General features: G+C 36.3%; 1 protein-coding gene across 1 annotated transcript in view; it reads left to right on the forward strand.

Annotated features, from left to right (window-relative positions):
• Positions 1-21,015, forward strand: part of Smp_162900 (tyrosine kinase) — a gene marked incomplete at both ends in the record, with an annotated part of 78,041 nt that overhangs the window by 25,567 nt on the left and 31,459 nt on the right. The window contains 3 exons of the mRNA XM_018790241.1: positions 9,325-9,523; positions 10,110-10,315; positions 17,426-17,671. Coding sequence (XP_018655604.1) covers positions 9,325-9,523; positions 10,110-10,315; positions 17,426-17,671 — 651 coding nt within the window. The remainder of the gene's footprint in view (positions 1-9,324; positions 9,524-10,109; positions 10,316-17,425; positions 17,672-21,015) is intronic.

Here is a 21,015-nt window from a genome sequence, read left to right on the forward strand (position 1 = left end):
TATCCTAACTGAAATCAATCTGTGACTAGCACTACCTATATATTAGGCGAATCGTTCTCTATTAAAAAAGTTCGTTTCTTGCTGTTTCCCATGTGGTCAAATTTTAGTATGTTACATGCTATTACTCATTCTAATACTATGGATTATGAGTATTTACTCTTTTCTTTTGTAACTGTTGTTCAAACCGAAGTGAGTGAAGCAGAATTTAAATACGTCAACTATTGTATTTAGCTAGACATATTACTTTTCTCAGCTCAGCCACTTTATGATGAATAGTGTTCCCATGAGTAAAAACTTAAGAAATTAAGGTTATCATACCAACAGTAGGAGAGTGGGATGTAATAACTTAGACGTTAGGGCGTTCAGCTTCCAACCACTAGGTCTCGGGTTTAAGTCCCATCTCGGTTACCTTAATATAGGGAACTGAGTAATATCGCTACCCTAAGTGTGTGGTTCGAAGCTGACTACATAAATCCGTACTTGGTAGATGAGTAAGTGATATTACGAAAAAAATAGACTTTTTGAGCCTTTTTCGGGGCCCATGAGATCAGGTCGTAATTACGGGAGTGCAGTTGTATTGATCCAATCTAAGTATCGATTAATTTGTCTAGACTTTATCTAGTACTTGTTGCACGATTATTGTGAGATAACAGTTGAGAACAAAAATTAACGACTATTGGTCTAGAATGTAGTTCTCCTGTACTCTTTCACCTGATGGTCAGAATAAAAAGCTACACAGCAAACAGATGCTGCTCGCTTACTCAGTTCACATTCATGACTGAAGTCACACAAAAATATGGAGTCGAATCCTGACCATTTATCAACATCATTAAAATATCTCGATAGGGGCATAATTAAACTCTAGCTGGAATAGAACTGAGTAATATGTCTGTAATTAACTAATAGTAACTTAAACAACTTAAATATATGAACAGTAATTTTAAGTAGTATAGTTTTCAAAGTTCAATTTTATTTAGTATTTATCTCGTTATAACAACAATACATCAATCAACCAACAGTAGAGTGAAGAGTCATATTAAATAGTAAAAAAATAATTGATATCAAACAAACAAACAAGCAAAAAAACAATGTCAATATAAGATTATCTAGTCCCATACTCGAACAAAACAGTCATGTAATAATGCTCCTAGGTTTCCAATGTTAGTCTAACTTAAATCAGTTTATGACGTACAACATGTAGTCGGCCCTGGTACGGCTGAGAGTGGGGATAGTCCGCTCACCCTCTCCAAATACTCACACATGGACACGCGTATATAGCCTCTGCCAGGGAAGTCATAATCCCTGCCTTCTCACAGCATTACGGTTGTTTACGAAATTGACAGGACGTAAAGCGAATGTCCGGATCTTTAACCGGGTTGGTCGACACGGAAATTCCACATAGAGGAGTTGGAAAACCCTGATTCCAAACCAATGGTTCACATGGGCTCCAGTATCCTGATGGAACGAATGGCGTATGAATCAATCGTTGGTCATAGGCTGCCATGGAACTGCATCTCCTCACGATGCTCCACTGCCTTGTGGGCTAGACCTTTGGGTTAAAGGCTCTGGGTGTGGTCCCCTAAGAAAACCACCTGCTTCAGTTTGGGCACCTGGTTAGTATCATAGCCCTCACACAAATCTCATTGGATTTGTGTGGCGCATATACATGTGGTGCCCCCTTTGTACCAATATTTATGTGTTTAAATAAATATACTAATTATAAAGAAATGGATGTTGGGAACTCATTTATTCTTTATACATTTTAACAAAATCACTTAAAAATATCCATTAGGAAATTCTTGTCTCGTTAATCAAGTCAATTTAATCATCATAATAACAGAACGGAATATTATGAGTATATTGTAAATTATGAAAGTTAGCTTGTGAAGAATTATTATTTGTAAGCAAAGATGGACAGTGACTAGCAGTGTAATCCAGGACTCACGTCTCGTCCTATTTGGGACTCGTCAGCTGGATGTACAGTTGATGTTCACTTTAGGACTCGAACCCAGTACCTTTCGCTTCAAACGCCATCGCGTTATCCACTCAGCTACTGAGTCCATCTTTGCTTATAATGCTTGTGGATCAAGACTATATCTAGGCAATATGTACAGTATGCACATATAGCCAATAAGAGATTGATCAATTGCAGTCTTAAAAATCAATGGGAAGATTCAAACAAACAATACCAAATGAATTTAATTATTGTTTGTATTTTCATTATGTAAATTAAACATTAGGATCATTGTATTTTTATATTCTTCTAATTGTAAGCTTTCGTCTAACCTTAACCCAGAAACTTTCCTCATATTACTGTAAATTTACCATAGACTTTCTCAGTCTTGTTTTATGGTGTAATCATGTAAAAATTGTATATTCCTATTTCTATTGGTATGGAGTCAACCAATTGATCTATATTGTCGGACAAGTTTTAAGCTCTGAACTGAATTATAGAAGTTTTTCTGTCTGTTGTGTTCTTGTTTTATTTGGGTTGTCAGACTAAAAGATGCAGGAAGTTGTATCATAGACTCTATGTATTGATGATCCCTGTCATTATATTACCATCATTGAGTTCATTGATCAGAAGATGTTCATTGGTTGATAGAAGGTCATTTATTCTATACGTGCAATCTAGGCGAAATAATCAGACAAGATAATACAGTTACTCCTACGACAACAGCCTCATCTGATGGTCCTCAAAACAATAGAAATATCTGTCCCTTTCCCCTTCACATTACATTGTGTGTCCGTTCACAAAAACGTTTATTCTTAACAAATTATCGAAAAATTTATCGATTTTATAGTTGAAATCATGAGCCAATTGAAGCTAGACCACTATGGAAAACGTGGAAGCACTGGATGACCGTTTCGTCCTTTTGTGGGACTCCTCAGCTGTGGGCACCCACGATCCCGCGCTTGCGAGATTCGAACACAGAACCAATCAGTCTCGCGTGCGATCGTGGATAGTGGATGCGTACTGCTGAGGAGTCTCACAATAGGACGAAACGGCCGTCCAGGGCTTCCAGGTTTTCCATGGTGGTCTAGCTTCAGTTGATTCATCATTTCAACTAGGAAAATGATAATGTTTATTATTTTCAATATCCAACTGATTGATTTAAAAAAAACGTCCAATTTTTTCTCTTTTCTACATTAACCAATCAATATTTGTTATCCTACTGTTTTGTTTATAAGTATATAGGTACACGTATCTATGTGTATATATCAGTAAGGGTAGATTAGTCACCTTTATGTAAACAAAATATTTATTTCCAATATATTATTATGTTTAATATTAACGAATTAAGAGAAGGGTTCTGTGTATGTGTGTGTGCGTAAATATATATCTACATAATATATGTGGAAAATAATTAAAAAAAGTTATTTACCATGGGGAAATTACACTTTCATACCGTGTTTATGACAAATTAATGTATTTTTGTTGTTGTTAAAATGAATAGTTATTATACATTAGGATTTGTATCGTCCATTGGTAATGTCATGATAATAATTAAGATAAGCAAACATTAGGATTTTATCATGCCCTGATACGGCCGAGAGTGGGGAGAGTCCACTCTCCCTCTCGAAATACTCTCACATGACCACGCGTATATAGCCTCTGTCAGGGAAGTCCTACTCACTGCCTTCTTACGGCATTACGGTTGTTTACGAAATTGACAGGACGAAAAGCGAATGTCCGACGCTTTAACCGGGTCGGTGGATACGGAACGTTCACCTAGGTGAGTTGGAAAACCCTGATTTTAAACCAATGGTGTACATGGGCTCCAGTATTCTGAGGAAATAAAAGGCGTATGAACCTGTGGTTGGTCACCGGCTACCATGAGACTGCATCTCCTTACGATGCTCCACTGCCTTGTGGATCAGACATTTACGTCAAAGGCTCCGGGTGTGGTTCCCTAAGAAATCCACTTGTTTCGATTTGGGCACCTTGGCAGTATCCCAGCCCCCACACAAATCAAATGAGATTTATGTGGCGGAAATATATCTGGTGCCTCTTTGTACCAATATTTATGTGTTTAAATAGAATAAAATAAAAAATTATTCATTCTTAGATATGTTAAGTGGGATGAGGAATTTTCAATACAAAATATGCCATCTTTCTAAAAAGGCTTTTTTTTTAAAACACTTAACTTAAGAATATTAATTTTAACAGTTGAAATCATGAATTAATTGAAGCTAGACCACCATTGAAAACCTAGAAGCACTGGACTGCCAATTGGTCCTATTGTGGGACTCCTCAGCAGTGCACATCAACGGTTCCGCCTCACGAGGTTCGAACACAAGACCTGTCAGTCTCGCGCGCGAGCGCTTAATCACTAGACCACTAAGCTGGCCGCATCCAACGGTGCTAATGTCTAATTTCAACTGATTCACGAAATCGAGCGACACATTCACCATTGTCTTCAGTGAGTTACTAACTCACAACGGTCCTGGTTGAACTCCACTGGCCACTGCTTCTCACTCGAATTCCATGAAATATCTCTTGAAGCCAATCACTAGTGAGCATATGTTGATTAATATCAGAAGGAGTTTTGTGGATATTATTGTAATTTTAACAGTTGAAATCATGGATCAATTGGAGCTAGACCACCATTGAAAACCTGGAAGCACTGGACGGCCGTTTCGTCCTATTGTGGGAAGAAAGTAAAATAGTATATACAAAATATCGTTAAACTAGTGATTAGTCGATATTCTTATATTCATGTATCATAGTTTACAGCCTGTCCTACTCTAATGACATCTCTTATCGTTGTTGAATTTATCTGTTTTGTGGATTTTACAGTAATCCCCTCTTGTTCTCATCCAAAAGACCGAGGAGAAAAAAAAACATGAATCACTGTCGTCGTCGTCATGTTAGTTTATCAGGAATTACATTAACAATATATCTATGAAATCGCATAAACAAACGTAGTCGAGAATCGTAATTAGTTAGAATAAACTAGGAATAGTTTTGAACTTTGAATAGGCCATTTTTTGTTTAGATATAACTAACACAGTGGTAATTTCTAACCTTAGGAAACACTAATTACTAGACTGTTTGATAGTTTCTTAATTTTTAGGTTGTATTCGTCATGGATTGTTCTCAAGAGTATCGTTGGAAACCAGGTAGTACTGAACTGTTGTTTTTTCGTAGCTTAGGTATCTTCAGCGGTGCGCACTTATGAATCCATCAGCGATCGAACCCAGAACTTTCAGGTACCTAATCGATTGTTTAATCACTAAAACTGTCAGGTTAACGTTCAACGGTAAAATTCCAGCTTCAATCAATTCGCGATATTATACAAAAACATGATATGTTGTCATTTAGCTTTACAGCATTAGGGATTCCAGCTAATTAGTTAATTCTTAATTACAAATTACTTTTGGAAAACTGCGATCCGTTGCATTCATCAAAATATCTACATTAATAACGCTAGCGACTTCTTTAATTAAACGTTAGTTTCATTCTTGAATAATGCACATGTAACATTTTTTATGCGTACTGCTCACCCAGCATACCATCTGGGTTCACGGGACACCTTAGTCAAATTGATTTCTCAATCCTGATGCATATTATAGTTGGCAGTTATACTTTTCTCCCATTTTTTCACATACGATCTATAAATGGAATGAAAATGCAACTCAGTTTATCCATCTGATAATTAGTCTATCAATTTAGATAGGAAGAATTAAGATACCATGGTAAACAACGTCTACTTACAATAATAGATATACATACATATATGAGTAATCAAATGACCTAGATACTGTCAACGTAGGCGTTGACTGTTACTCAGTTTATAGTCTATTTGTCTAGTTCTAGCTCATTCTCACCCTCACCACCCCAGTATACTTGTACTGATTCACCGTATATAGCCTTGGCGTATCGTTAATTTAATAAGAAACCCTGTCTAACCTATTCAATATAGTGTTACTTATACTTAAAAGTACTACAGATAAAAACTGAATATTAAAGGTAACGGTAATTGATTGATTGTGACTGATACAATCGACCAGTTTATAACGTTAAATGAAATTATGAGATAAATAATGATTAGAACAAAAACTGGATAGAACTAGAAAGGAATACCCAGGACAGAGTGGATTGTAGAATGTTGGTCGGCGGCCTATGCTCCATTGGGAGTAACAGGCGTAAGTAAGTAAGTAACATGGAATGAAAGAGACAATGATGTAGTTACAAATCAAGAATCCCATAATATGTAGACTAATATGAATTAGGTACGAATTAATAAACTGAGATGGATACTGAATAAATTTCTTAAAATTGTTGGCAGGTTTTACAATAATAATAATGAACATTAATCAAATTACGTCATTATATCATAAAATTGATTATTAACTAGTTAGGTCCGTAGTTGGGCAAGGTAATAGGTGCGATTGAACATACTTCTTTTATACTCAAAGCTCTAGCTTTTTCATCCGAATAGCAATTGCTTCAGATGTCTGAAGGATTCTCATTCTAACGCATTTAGGTAGACTGTTGTTAACACAATATGTTATTGTGAATGATTGCTTCATGTTGGTTGTATGATACATTTGAACGAAATGAGCTAAAAATGGAGTTGTTAACAGTTTTAACTATACCTTTGCTTAACCATATTGGGAAATGCTCACGAACCCGAATATACAAGCTCTTAGAACACCTGCTAATATAACTCTTTCTACAAAAGCAGTTGAATTGATGGATGCAGAAAGAATAGTTAATATATGCGATATTTATTTTATTTTAACACATAAATATTGGTACAAAGGGGCACCAAATACATATGCGCCATACAAATCTTATTTGATTTGTGTGAGGGCTGTGATACTGCCCGGGTGCCCAAACTGAAGCAGATGGTTTTCTTACTAGACCACACCCGAAGCCTTTGACCGAAAGATATGATTCACAAGGCAGTGGAGCATCATGAGGAGATGCAGTCACATGGTATTCGGTGACCAACAATTGATTCATACGCCATTTGTTCCCTTTCAGGATACTGGAGCCCATGTGCATCATTGGTTTGGAATGAGGGTTTTCCAACTCCCCTAGGTGGGCTTTCCGTGTCGACCAACCCGGGTAAAGCGTCGGACATTCACTTTTCGTCCTCTCAATTTCATAGACAACACCCGTGGCACGAGAAGACAGTGAGTAGGACTTCCTTGTCACAGAGGCTATATACGCGTGACCATCTGAGAGCATTTGGAGAGGGAGAGTGGATTCTCTCCACTCTCGGCCGTATCAGGGCATTCGGGGGCTTTGCGATATTTGTCTACACCAGTACCTGGTTTTTACAATCAACAGTGAAGTAGTCGAGGACATTCAAACTTTCGCTTATATTTTAATACTTATTCGATCATTCACTTAATATAACATCAATATTTAGAATAATAAAAAATCCATAAGACAATCAGTTTTACGATAAATGATTTATTACTTTAGTCAACAAAGCTCATATTTCTTTTTAACTGAAAATAAACGAATATTTATTTGATCTATTCTCTCTCAAATATAAACATTAATTATTCGTCAATTACTTACTTACTTACGCCTGTTACCCGCAATAGAGCATAGGCCGCTGACCAACATTCTCCAACCCACTCTATCCTCGGCCTTTCTTTCTTGTTCTATCTAACTTTTGTTCATTCTTCTCATGTCTGTCTCCAATCATCGGTGTAATGTGTTCTTTGGTCTTCCTCTTTTCCTTTGACCTTCAGGATTCCATGTGAGGGCTTGCCTTGTGACACAGTTGGGTGATTTCCTCAATGTGTGTCCTATCCACTTCCAGCGCTTCTTATTCTTCAATTATTCTACTATTTCTTGTTTGTTTATTTTTGCAATTTAGGCTGTGTTCTTTGTTTTCTAAAGATTGTTCTCTTTTCTTTCGTACATACATATAAACGTATATGATTTGTGTAAAAGTTTCAACTAATTCATGTTCTCCACACTTTTTGCTTTATTTAATCATACATGTTTATTTAATTAATGCACCTAGTTACAGGACATAAATGTGTTATCACTAATAGAGAAATCATCTGATTGAAGGTATAAAATGATAACCTGTTATAAAAGCCTTCATGTTGATCTCGCTGACGAGTCCCAAATAGGACGAAACGCGCGTCAAACTGGATTCCACTGCTAGCCACTATCCATCTTTGTTTACTATGCTTATGAATTAATGCTATATCGAGGCAATACGCACAGTATGCACATATGCGAATTAGAGACTGACCAGTTGCAGTCCTAACACATCAATAGGAAGATTCAAACAAACAATACTAAATGAATTTGATCTCGTTAATTGTTTACTTATTTCTATCACATTGAATACAATTGTATATCCATTTATTTGAATATTTTTTCACCTTAATAATAGTTATAAAATCATTTTTATCGTTCTTAACACATATATGGTGTAGGCTACTTATGTCCACAGACATAAGTAGTATGTAACACTATTCAGATGAGGTATGCCTGACAGGAGAAGATTGAGAAGATCGAATTGAAAGAACGATGGGATTTGAGACAGATGATGGAAGATTGGCAATTGAAATATTTAATCTATGGTTGTCACATTTTATGAAAGAACTTTGTGATTTTGCAATGAATAATAAATTGGTTTTCCCCACTTGAATGTTCCTTCATTACACACGTCCGTAGTTACAGACCAAATATGAACCTTTAGAATTGAACTTCATTACTTAACATTATCATACTTGTCACAAATACTTCAACATCTGATTTAAATTCCATGTTTAATGGCGCTACTGTGTTCATGCTTTGTCTTTGATTTCAATACTTTTGAAACTGATCTCAGTCTTTGATTGGGTGTTTTTTTGTAACAAAGCAATGAAATTGTTCTAGACATTGAGCTTTCTACAGTTGGTTAATCTATCAATAAATTCAAATCATACTTCATTTATCCAGATTAAAGGAATAGACCTTTATTGATTCTATTAGACCATCAACCTTATGTAAGAGTTGTACGTTTATAATGTTGTCATTTCAAAAAAAAGAATTATAATATGTAGTGTTTAATGGCATCATAATAGCGTTAAATTAAAACTAGCCAGGATGACTATTAGTCAGTCAATAGTCAACTGGAAAGGATTGCCCAGGACAGAGTTGGATGGAGAATGCTGGTGAGCGGTCTACGCTCTTCCACGATGGGTAACAGGCGTAATTAAGTAAGTAAGCATGACTATTAGAAACTAGCAGTGATCTAAATAAACTACTACATGCTTAAATTTTCAATAACTTTTCAGTAATTTTTTAAATATTTTCACTTTACTACAACTATTACTGTATTTAATTTAAAAATACAGGTATGCTTCCACGTCTTAGTCCTGAAATTTGGATAACCACAAGTGAGTATCGTCCTGATGTAGATTCAAATTTGGATACAATTAGCACCTCAGGTGAAGAATTCCCATATAATCCTGGTTTTCGTCCACATGGAACACGTTCATTAGGTCGTCCATTGTTTATTAGAGCAAATGAAACAGTGTGTGTACTTGGCAAAAGGTTTGTTAAGTTTTTTTGTTTACTTAGTTTTGCACTTAAAATTACTTACTTACTTACGCCTGTTACTCCCAATGGAGCACAGGCCACCGACCAGCATTCTACAACCCACTCTCTACTGGGCCTTCCTTTCTAGTTCTATCCAGTTGTTGTTCATTATTCTTATATCTGTTTCCGTTTCTCTGCTTAATGTGTTCTTTGGTCTTCTTCTTTGGCCTTCAGAATTCCATGTGAGTGCTTGCCTTGTGACACAGTTGGGTGATTTCCTCAATACGTGTCCTATCCACTTTCAGAGCTTCTTGATTTCTTCCTGTGCTGGAATCTGGTTTGTTGTCTCCCACAGTAGGTTGTTTCTGATAGTGTCTGGTCAACGGATCCGAAGTATCTTGCGTAGACAACTGTTAATAAACACCTGTATCTTCTGGATGATGGCTTTCGTAGTGCTTCAAGTTTCCACCCCATACAGTAGAACGCTAACAAGAAAAACGTAAAATTACAGTACAAATAAAAATTACAATTTGATGTTCACTTTCCTACTTTTTCTTATCAGAAAAAGCTTTTATTTGAATTCATTCTTCCTCTCTTGTAGAAGTAGTAACACATGGAAAGTGGTAAATTTACGTACGGGCCTTGTAGGTTGCATTCCATCGGGAATTTTAAAACCATACAATGCCCCTGGCAATGATTCATCTGTTACCCGCGATCGTCAAACACTAACTACTAATAATACTGCTACATCATCAGGAAATACTATGGGATTAGTAGCGAAAACACGTTTACGTATGAGTCGAAGAGGTTAGTCGTGATTGTCTTTCTTGTTTATTTTCTCTTTGTTGTTATCAATAGCATGAGGTTTATTCTTTCGACTGACGTTGTGCAGAATATACTTTTCTCTCCAATCTAGGTTGTATTTCTCGAAATCATTTTTATTGGTACCACATATATGCGGCATGACTAGTTAATACAAATATGTGAATTTTACGTTTGATTAGATCAAAGGTATCTTTGAAACATTAATGATTGTCGTGTGGGATAGAACCATCGAACGGTCTGTATTGTGTTCAGAAAGAAACATTTAGAAAGTAGGCAACCTTAGGTGACTTCAGGGGTTTTCATGCTTTGAGTCGTTAAGAGAATTTTCGGATAACTAGATCTCAATTTCTCATAAATAGCTATATTTTCTGGATCGAAATGGAGAGCGGATATCACCTTTCTAACACAACACAATGGCTACTATGATTTAAATCAGAGAGCACTTAGCTGTGTGATCTAATTATTTTCGTAAATTTGTACACTCTTGTTTTACCATAAAAAGAATTTTATAGTGATCCATTTGATTCCTAGCTTGCTTACGTCCCTAATCGAACTCAATTAGACTATAGTTTAAAACTAGTAAGTACTAGACAATTTTCGAAAAAGTCTGAATTTCCTTGGTTCGGTAGCTGATGGGTTAACGGGCCTACTTTGTCGAAGAGTCTAATTAAGATTAAAAAAAACAGATGTCCAGTGCTTCTCTGTTTCCCAGTAGTACTTTAACTGAGGTTAATGTTTAACGAGAATACCAACTATATCTGATGAATTTGATCGAAATCATGAACCGATCAAAGTTAAACAACCATCGAAAACCTGGAAGCACTGGACGATCGTCTCGTCTTAGTATGAGACTAGTCATTAGTGTGTATCCACAACTATGCAGACAAGAATCGAACTCAGAATCTTCGGTCTCGCACACGAACACAACCTCTAGACCATTGAGCCAGGAGCCAATGGTATACAAGTCTAATTTCAATCCGTCTACAATAATGTGCGACCATCTATCATTATCTTCGATGGATACCTTTCTTTAATTAGTATCAATTTTCTCCTTCACTAAGGAAAAAAAAAATGATTTTTACAATCAACTGTTATTTCAATTTCAATTTAGCTTCATTAACAGATTTGGCTTTACGCAGTGAGTTATCTTCTATGTTTATGAATTTAACAGAATAGCAATGCGCTTCCTATTATTTTAAAAATAATTTTCGGCCAAAATCTAGTTTTTGTTGATATGTACAAAGGCAAAAATGATAATTTATATTAAATAATGCCAAATTGGTTATCGCTGATTGATTGTTTATTCACCTTATATGTATTGGCTAAATATTGCACTACATGCATAATAATAATGACAATGCCATAATTTTCTCGTTTTATCAATGGGGTATTGTGTGTTTGTATGTAAGTATAGATCTTTTCACCTGAAGTATTCTGTCATCTCGTTGAAATACGATTGTGAAACAACTTTTTTTTCACCAATCTCTCTGAATTTTCCTTTTATAATACTTCGGATACTGAGAGAAAATGATGTCGATGAAGTTTATCTTCAGTTTGTCTTCAATTAACTCATAAGACTGTTATCAGTTATTGCTTCTATTGTTTTCTATTAGTTTATTGCTTTTCGGTGAAAAAAATATTGTTTCTAATGATTTTTATCACTAAACAGTATTAAAATGTAAAGCCATATCGGCTGTGAAACATGGTCGATAAGAGTAAAGGATATTCATAGGCTGCTAGTATTCGATCATAGGTGTCTTCGAAGCATTGCTTGTATATCCTGGGACCACCGGGTAAGTAATACAGTTGTTAGGAAACCGGTACTAAGTAAGGATGGTAAATCGATTGATGAAGTAGTGAAACTTCATCAGTTGAGATGGCTGGGACACGTGCTACGTATGTCCATCCACCAACTACCCCGACGTGTAATGTTTTATGGTGTAGGAGTAGGTTGGAAGAGTGCTAGGGGTGGCCAAACCAAAACGTGGCACAAATCCATGAAGTCACTGACAAGTGGACTGAGCCATGTTGGTAGGTGTAGAATACCTAGTCGAGATCCACAAGATGATAACAACCGATGGTTAGAGACCTTGAATGACATGGCTCGAAATCATTTGCAATGGCGAAGGTGCATCCACTCTTTGTGTTCTGTCAAATTCTAATCTTCTGAATTCTTCATGTTTCTATCTTTTTTCTCTTTTCCAATTTATTTCACTGCATTATGCTCCTTCAATAACATCTTCAAACCTTAATCTTTCGGATTACTGCTTATACTCTTACTACTTCTACGACTATGGGATTTGAATTGACAACTGCCTCTCTGTGTTAATGTGGTATGGCAACTCGAACTGATGTACGTACGTACGAATTTCTACGTTGTGACTGACTGACCATATTTGTATCAATCTCGGTGTTTCATCCTATTTGGGGTTCACCAGTTAGAAGTATCTGCATCTTAGAGTTGATATTCACGTTAGGATTCAAACAACCAGTACAAATGAATTGTGTCATATACTTTAATAATAGTAAATTTCTTGAAGTTATTACTTGCGATACTAATGTACCTGGTCCTACGTAGTAGCTGACTGACTGACTAGTGATACTACTTACAAGGCTTTTGATTCCTTCACGAAGATATACATAAAATATAAATATTGAAACTTGATTGATACAACAGTCGTTCCACTTTCTCTCTTTTACAATTTACAAATTTTTATTTCTGATTATCTGTGTAATGTGAAATTACGTTGTAAAATAACATGACATGTTAATGGCTTTCTCTCTCAGATACATATATATACCTTGCACATATTATGAATTGACACTTTGTAATAGATTTTTTGATGGTCTGATTTTTGGAAATGTTTTCATGTGTACACACATAAACAAACATGTTATCTCCTATCCTATTCTTCCCTTTCTATCACTCTCACTTTGTGATATTGCTTACTTTCCATATTTAGACTTTCATTCAAGTTTGGCTTCAAACTGAATTTTTAAACTGTTTCCTATCATTTTCAAATATTTTACTCCTAAAAAATAAAAATAATAGTAATTTTATAGAGTTGAGGTCATGAGTCAATTGAAGCTAGACCATCATGGAAAACCTGGAAGCACTGGACGGCCGTTTCGTCCTATTAAGGGACTCGTCAGCAGTGCGCACCCACGATCCCGCCCTGCGAGATTCGAACCTAGGACCTACCAGTGTCGCGCCAGAGCACTTAACCGATAGACCACTGAGCTGACCAGCATTCAAGGGTATTAATGTCTAACTTCAACCAATCCACGAAATTGAGCAACCATTCACCAATGTCATCAGTGAGTTGATATTTCACAACAGACCTGGTTGAACTCCACTGGTTATTGCTTCTCACTAGAACTCCAGGAAATACCTCATGGAGCCAGTCACTAGTGAGCACATGATAATAGTAGCGAAGATTTTTCGTGAAGAGGAAACTGTAAGTTGAGGATGTCAATTGTTATTAACTGATATCATGTGGAGAAATGTTGAAGAACAAGGTTCATTTGACAAATGCTTTATCCAAATTTCTACTGTGCTCCCAAGAAGTCATATGAAATTAAACCCAGTACTTTGAGGTTACCCACAGGAAGACAAAAATAACATTGAACCTGACACATATGTGCATCGATTCATATCAACACAGTAAAATGAAATTATCAAGATAAATCCTAGACTAGTAATAGTCATAACAGTATCAGTCATGGTAGAAAAGATTAGACATAGACAATATTGTTCAAGAGTTAAAGATATGAGAGTAAATAGATCTGCACTGATGCGGCCGATTCTAAGCCATATCGCCCAACATCTCCGATCATCGGTTACGATAATTAAAAAACTAAAGCCAGGTTGTCTGGAGCTATCTACGCTTCTCTTTTGGGACTCTCAATGACTTCTTGGATATCTTGGTTTGCTTCTCCTAGCTTTTTTCCAGTCTACTTCCACATCAGCCAGTTGCAAGTTGAGGTAGACGGTGTTTGAGCATGAGATGATGGAAAATATTCGCGTCTCAGGATAAGGATGTTGGAGGTGTTTTTCACCTGGAATTTTGTTGGTTAGGCGGCCTGCTTGAATATCTGGGCTACCTGTTCCTTTTTATCTAGATACTTCAAGAAGTTATCTAGTTTTGTTTGTTTTAATACATCGTTATGTCCATTAATCGCATAACCTATTCAGTTGCTTTTCGGAAAAGTGTACAGACTTTCGTTGTACAAGTTGCAAAGGGCTCATTTAGAGGTATCGTGGTTGCTGGCAATATGTATGCAGTGAAAAGAATGTACATTACTTAGGTGTCGATTGAGTAGACTGCTAACTTCTATCTGGCGATCATTCAATATTTATCGTCAGGATCGATCAAGAAGTAAAAACGGAATCTTTTTGAAATATTTTGTGCTGAGAATTCTATATTGTACCAAAACTATAATATTGAATAAAGCTAATAATAATGATAATAATAGCGATTCTCAATAGCTCGCTTCTCTTTGAAGTACATGCTAATGATTGTCTCAACATACGTGTTTCCCAAGAATAAAATAGAATGGAACAAACTATCGCACAGTTTACTCATCTTTTAATTGGCAGACATACATTTCGCCTGCACCATAAGAGATGCAAGTTGGCAAATCCATTCTAAATTCGTGCTGAAATTTCCTCAGAAATCAGCTCAATAGGGCTGATAAAACTTCCAAGTCAAGTAATTTAACTTTACGAGGCAAGCTGACTAGGTCAGGGTCTGATGGTGATCTGTCCTGATGAAACATTTCGCATTTAGATCTGAAGGAACTTATGCCAAAAGTGCAAATATAAACAGTAATTGATGTCAAGTGCAACTTGTTTTAAAACTTTTACATTTCTTAGAACTCATTCGCTTTTTTTGTTTTCTATAAGACTTGATAACTGCTCGTTATCTATTATTATAGCCTCAATCAACATATTTTAATACATTTCTATGTAGATTTCACTTTACTTAATTCAATTCATTGAACCAAGAGATTTTAAGTGAAGCCTTTTTTTCATGTTACGGAATTTAAGTAGTATCGCTAGACCGTATACAATGCATGTATTTCATAGGTTGTATGGTTTGCCTTCTCTATCACTTTTTTGCCTCCAATTCATGCATGCGTTAAATACATGCTTATTTATTTATTTATCTAAACACATAAATATTGGTACAAGGAAGCACCAGATACATATGCGCCACACAAATCTCATTTGATTTGTGTGAGGACTGGGATACTGCCCAGGTGCCCAGACCGAAACAGGTGGTTTTCTCAAGGGGCCACACCCAGAGCCTTTGACCTAAAGGTCTAATCCAAAAGGCAGTGAAGCATCATGAGGAGATGCAGTCCCATGGTAGCCAGTGACCAACGATTGATTCACACGCTATTTGTTCCCTCATGATACTGGATTCCATGTGCACCGTTGGTTTGGAATCAGGGTTTTCCAACACACCTAGGTGGACTTTCCGTGTCGACCAATCCCGTTAAAGCACTGGACATTCGCTTTTCGTCCTCTCGATTTCGTAATCAACAGTAATGCTACGAGAAGGCAGTGAGTAGGAATTCCCTGACAGAGGCTGTATACGCGTGGCCATGTGAGAGCATTTGGAGAGGGAGAGCAGACTCCCTTCACTTTCGGCCGTACCAAGGCATTTGGGGGCTAGAGTTTATTCAATTGCGCTTTTCTGTATTTATTTCTGAAAATAATCACTAAAACGCATGGTAATTTACAGGTATATTCAGATTGACATAAACTTTGGGGGGACATTTAAAATATAATGGAAGATTTTTTTAAAAGATTTGATTCATAAATGTCATTCAATATTTATGATAAGGTTGTTAATATTGTATAATGTACAACGGAAGCGAAATTCATAATCAAAGATGATATCACTTTAGTGTTTGATATTGATAAAGAAACATTAGTTTAGCAAAGAGTTGGGATGGGGAGGCTTGACGTGATAAGATATGTTGGAGATATTGTCATCAGCAGAATCATAGAAATAGAAATAAATCAGCTAGGGTTAAAAGGTCCATGGAATGGAAGATAGATGATAAGCAGATGACCGTTAAAGAAAAAAATTACGAGAGATTTATCCCATGGTAGAAGAAAAGGTCAAACTAGTCTCTTTTGTACGCATAACTCTGGTTTCTCCAAATGTATAGCTAGTACTTTGGCAATCCTAAAACGACAGAAGCTAACTGCCTTTGCCACCTTCTTACTTACCGTGTAAATGACTGCGATTTCATTTTGGTCTAATGATTTGTGTTCTCAAATTGTTTGATTACACAGCTTCTTACTGAGCTATTTCCACATCTATTCAACCAAGTTGGATAATATTCTTGAATTCTTTTGAATAAAATACTCATCGAATGACCTACATACCTGATTTCAAATGAACAGATAAATTGACAAATGCTTATGTAGTTGGTTAATCCATGTAAGCATAGAGTTATCTCTACCAAGTAGTGTATGAAGAACATTCATACATTGGGAAAGCGCTCTAAGTATGTTATGAGCCTTTTGGAATGTAAAATATCACATAGTTTGATGTTACCCAACAACTTTGTGTACAGGATTAACTGACGTCTATTGTCACTGTTTAGAGCTGTAGTGTGCATCTACTTTCTAAACAAGAATAAAATTTATTGAAGACGCATTAATGTAGGAGATAACATAACGTCTAGTTATCACATCTGACTGAGATATATAGTCGACTTTTCAATTTTTGCTAATTATAGCACTCGACATTTAGGAACCATCATTCTATTATATATATTTACTTTACTTGCGCCTGTTACCATTCGTGGAGGAGTATAGGCCGCACACCAGTTCTGGTTAGCGTTTCTTCAGCGAGTTAGTTTTCTATAGGATGGGGTCGCTAACCCCATGCACAACCCTCCTCCTTTACCCGGGCTCTGGACCGGCAATAACTCTATGAGAGCTACAGGCGGAGTTTATTATTATGATATATATATATATATATCCTTGAGTGTTTCTTAACGTATTATTTTATGTATAAATACTTCCTTTCTAGATTGATTTTCTCTTCCTTTTTTTTATTTTCAATACAGAAACTGTTTCTCGACTTAGCAAATTCAGTTTAATCAATCCAATGGATAACAGTAGTAGTAGTATTAATAGTAGTAATAATAATCATAATAATAATAGTAGTAGTGGTACATCACGTTCACGTATAAAATTAACTGCAGATCAAATAAGTTCACCACAAAATGATTTTCGACATATTGGTCATGTTGGTTCAGATGGTCGAACATTTGGTGACATTGGTCTAGTTAGCAAAATTATCGATTTGAAAGGTTAGTTTATCGATTTTTCTTTGGGTATTATTTTTGTCAATTATTTATTTGAATAAGTATCAAATAACACGAAACCTAGATCCAATGGTATCTTGGCGACTGTTACCAATCATATTACATAATTAATTTGTAAGCGCAAATAATTTCGTGGATTGGTTGAAGTTAGACATGAACACCGTTGGATGCCAGCCAGCTCAGTGGTCTAGTGGTTAAGCGCTTGCGCGCACGACTGATAGGTCCTGGGTTCGAATCTTGCGAAGTGGGATCGTGGATGCTCACTGCTGAGGAGTCCCTTAATAGGACGAAACGGTCGTTCAGTGTTTCCAGGTTTTCCATGGTGGTCTAGCTTCAATTGACTCATGATCTCAACTATTGTGTAATTAACAGTTTACGTTTGTATCTCTCTCGTTTCTTTTCACATACAACATAATGGTGTAAATAATTCATTCTCTCCTTCTATTTACTTTTGTTATTCATTAGCAGTTTGTTTTTTTTCTCTCATAATTCATAAACATAATTACCCTTACCTATTCATTATAAATATGCTTTATCTATCTCTAAGAATTGAGAAAAAAAGCCATTGGTAAATAGTTGCTGATAATTTATATTCCTCTTTAATAAAACTTAGTTGTCTACTTCATAAAGCAGTTAATGGTCTCACGGTATGTATATATGCACCCGTCAGTTATGAAAACAAGATCTAATTTCATGTATGTTGCGTATATGTTGATTATTATTTGTAATTAATTAATTGATTAGGTAATTTAACCCGTTAACAATAAAACTGAATTGTTCGATCAGGAAGGGGGGGGAAGGCTATGAATTTTATATTGATTATTTTTATATTGAAGTTTAGTTCATATTGGTAATCGATTTGGATCCTTGATAATTCGTATACAACATGTATAAACTCTTCTTTTTAAGTGCACCTTAAAACAACCAGTTCTTTTTTATTCTCAATTATTATATGAAAAATAAACTACTACCCTCAAATGCCCTGGTACGGCGGAGAGTGGGGAGAGTCAGCTCCCTCTCTCTCGAAATGCTCTCACATGGCCACGCGTATATAGCCTCTGTCAGGGAAGTCCTACTCACTGCCTTCTCACGGATTTACGGTTGTATACGAAATTGAGAAGACGAAAAGCGAATGTCCAGCGCTTTAATCGGGTTGGCGGACACAGAAAGTTCACCTAGGAGAGTTGGAAAACCCTGATTCGAAACCAATGGTTCACATGGGCTCCAGTATCCTGAAAGAACAAATGGCGTATGAACCAACTGTTGGTCACCGTCTACCATGGGACTGCATCTCTTCACGATGCTCCACTCCCTTGTGGGTTAGACCTTTAGGTCAAAGGCTGCGGGTGTGGCCCTTTAAGAAAACCACCTGCTTCAAGTTTGAGCACTTGTGCAGTATCCCAGTCCTCACACAAATCAAATGAGATTTTTGTCCACTACAATAGTATTTCAGGTGTCATACATCAGTGCGTTATCTATTAAACTTCCAAGTCGAGATAGCTATTAAACTTGGTCGGTAACTAGGCATGAAGTTGTTTGTAATTATTTCATTGTTGATATATTACCAGATTGATCAAAGGTCAATCTTGATTAATAACAACAAAGAGAAAAAAAATGCTTACAATCAATGGTAAATTGTTATATTATTTTGAATATACATAGTAGTTTAAATTCTGGTACCGATAATAAGATTAGCAAATAGATTCAGTGGTGTACGTATGTTATCATGAGTCATATTAATTAATTTTGTCATATTAAACCATCTCAGTCATATATAACTGAAACAATTATAATGGATGTAAGAAATTTCGTCTCAATGTTAACAGATAGTTTCACAGTATTTGAACGCCGAGTTGATGTTAGACACTAAGGAAGAAGAATGTATCTGTAAAATCTCAGCGTATGAAGCTAACGAGGTATGGCAACTTGGACCGATGCATATATGTGCCTAGTCCTACGTTGTAGCTGACTGACTGACTGACAGTATATGAAGTTAGAGTAAATTCAACTTTTTCGTTACACACCACTTATCTCATACATACTAAAGCAAATAATAACTTTAAACATTAATAACATGATTGGATGACCTATTTAGTACACAGTTAACCAGAGAAAACCATTGTATTTATTTATATTCGATAATTTTGATGTTTGATTATATTTCTTTGAGAAAACTTGGACCAGATTGCCAAGCGAAACGTTGGATTTACTTCAAACTCATTTATTGGAAGGAGTTGAAAGTGACCAACTTGGTCTCGTGTGCAGTTACGGGTATGAGGGCTAATATCACTTCCCGGCTGCCCACACCGTGGAGGGGTATTTCTTGAGGGACCTGAAAAAGAAGTTGGATTAGTGTTGGTCTTTACGACCTGGGAGCGTGACCGCAGTGCCCAAGGGACAACTGCTTGAGGCCGGTCAAGCACGGCCTTTTTGTGGGGGATTTTTGACGTGTTAGCTCCGTTCTTCAAAGGACCTTACCACTGGAGACGGGAATCCGTGGGATAAGGCGAGGTTTGCATTTTTAGGGTCGACCTTTTCTAACCCCACCCCTCCTTGTGGGAAGGCAGCATCGCTGTCATGCTGGTTGTCTGAAGGAAACACCTTACTGTCGTCACACCTCTGTACAGTCGGCAGTACGACTTCGCCTTCGGACCTTGGGATTGCTGCTTTTAGTTTTACCGCTCTTCAACCGACCTGTCTGTCATGGTAGGACCTTGAGGAACGATTGTTCCAGCCAGTATAGCTCGATTGAATCATCATGATAGGCAAGCCCGACCACCATATCAAGGTAACAGCAACGTTCGGGAAAATTCATTTATTGAGATTTTACAAATACATTCTTCCTCCCTAATGAATTACAATTAAGTTATAGAAAAGAATATAGTCTATCGTGTCAGTTTCATGATTCATTTTTAAAATTTCTACAAGAATGTCGACGTTGTAAACATATCGAAGCTTATGATTTTTACGACTAGGCTAATTAACATGACTTTAATGAATAGTTTATCGTTTTTTAGTTTATTTTTTTGTTCTAACCGCTTCCTCTCTCCTTTCAATGCGGTTCCAGTTAAACGCTTCCTTAAAGTCGTATCCATCTATTCAACCGCTTACCATTTGTTCAAGTTCTGCTGATTCGTTTTCCTGTGGTCTCTCTCTCTCTCTCTCTCTCTATATATAATATATATATATATATATATATATATATATATATGACTTGATTATAACTTTATGTTGGAAGAAGTCTATCTATTTAGAATTTTATATAGTTGAGATCATGAGTCAATTGAAGCTAGACTACCATGGAAAACCTGGAAGCACTCTACGGCCGT

Source organism: Schistosoma mansoni, chromosome W (genome assembly GCF_000237925.1).
Source record: "Schistosoma mansoni strain Puerto Rico chromosome W, complete genome".
Taxonomy (NCBI): domain Eukaryota; kingdom Metazoa; phylum Platyhelminthes; class Trematoda; order Strigeidida; family Schistosomatidae; genus Schistosoma; species Schistosoma mansoni.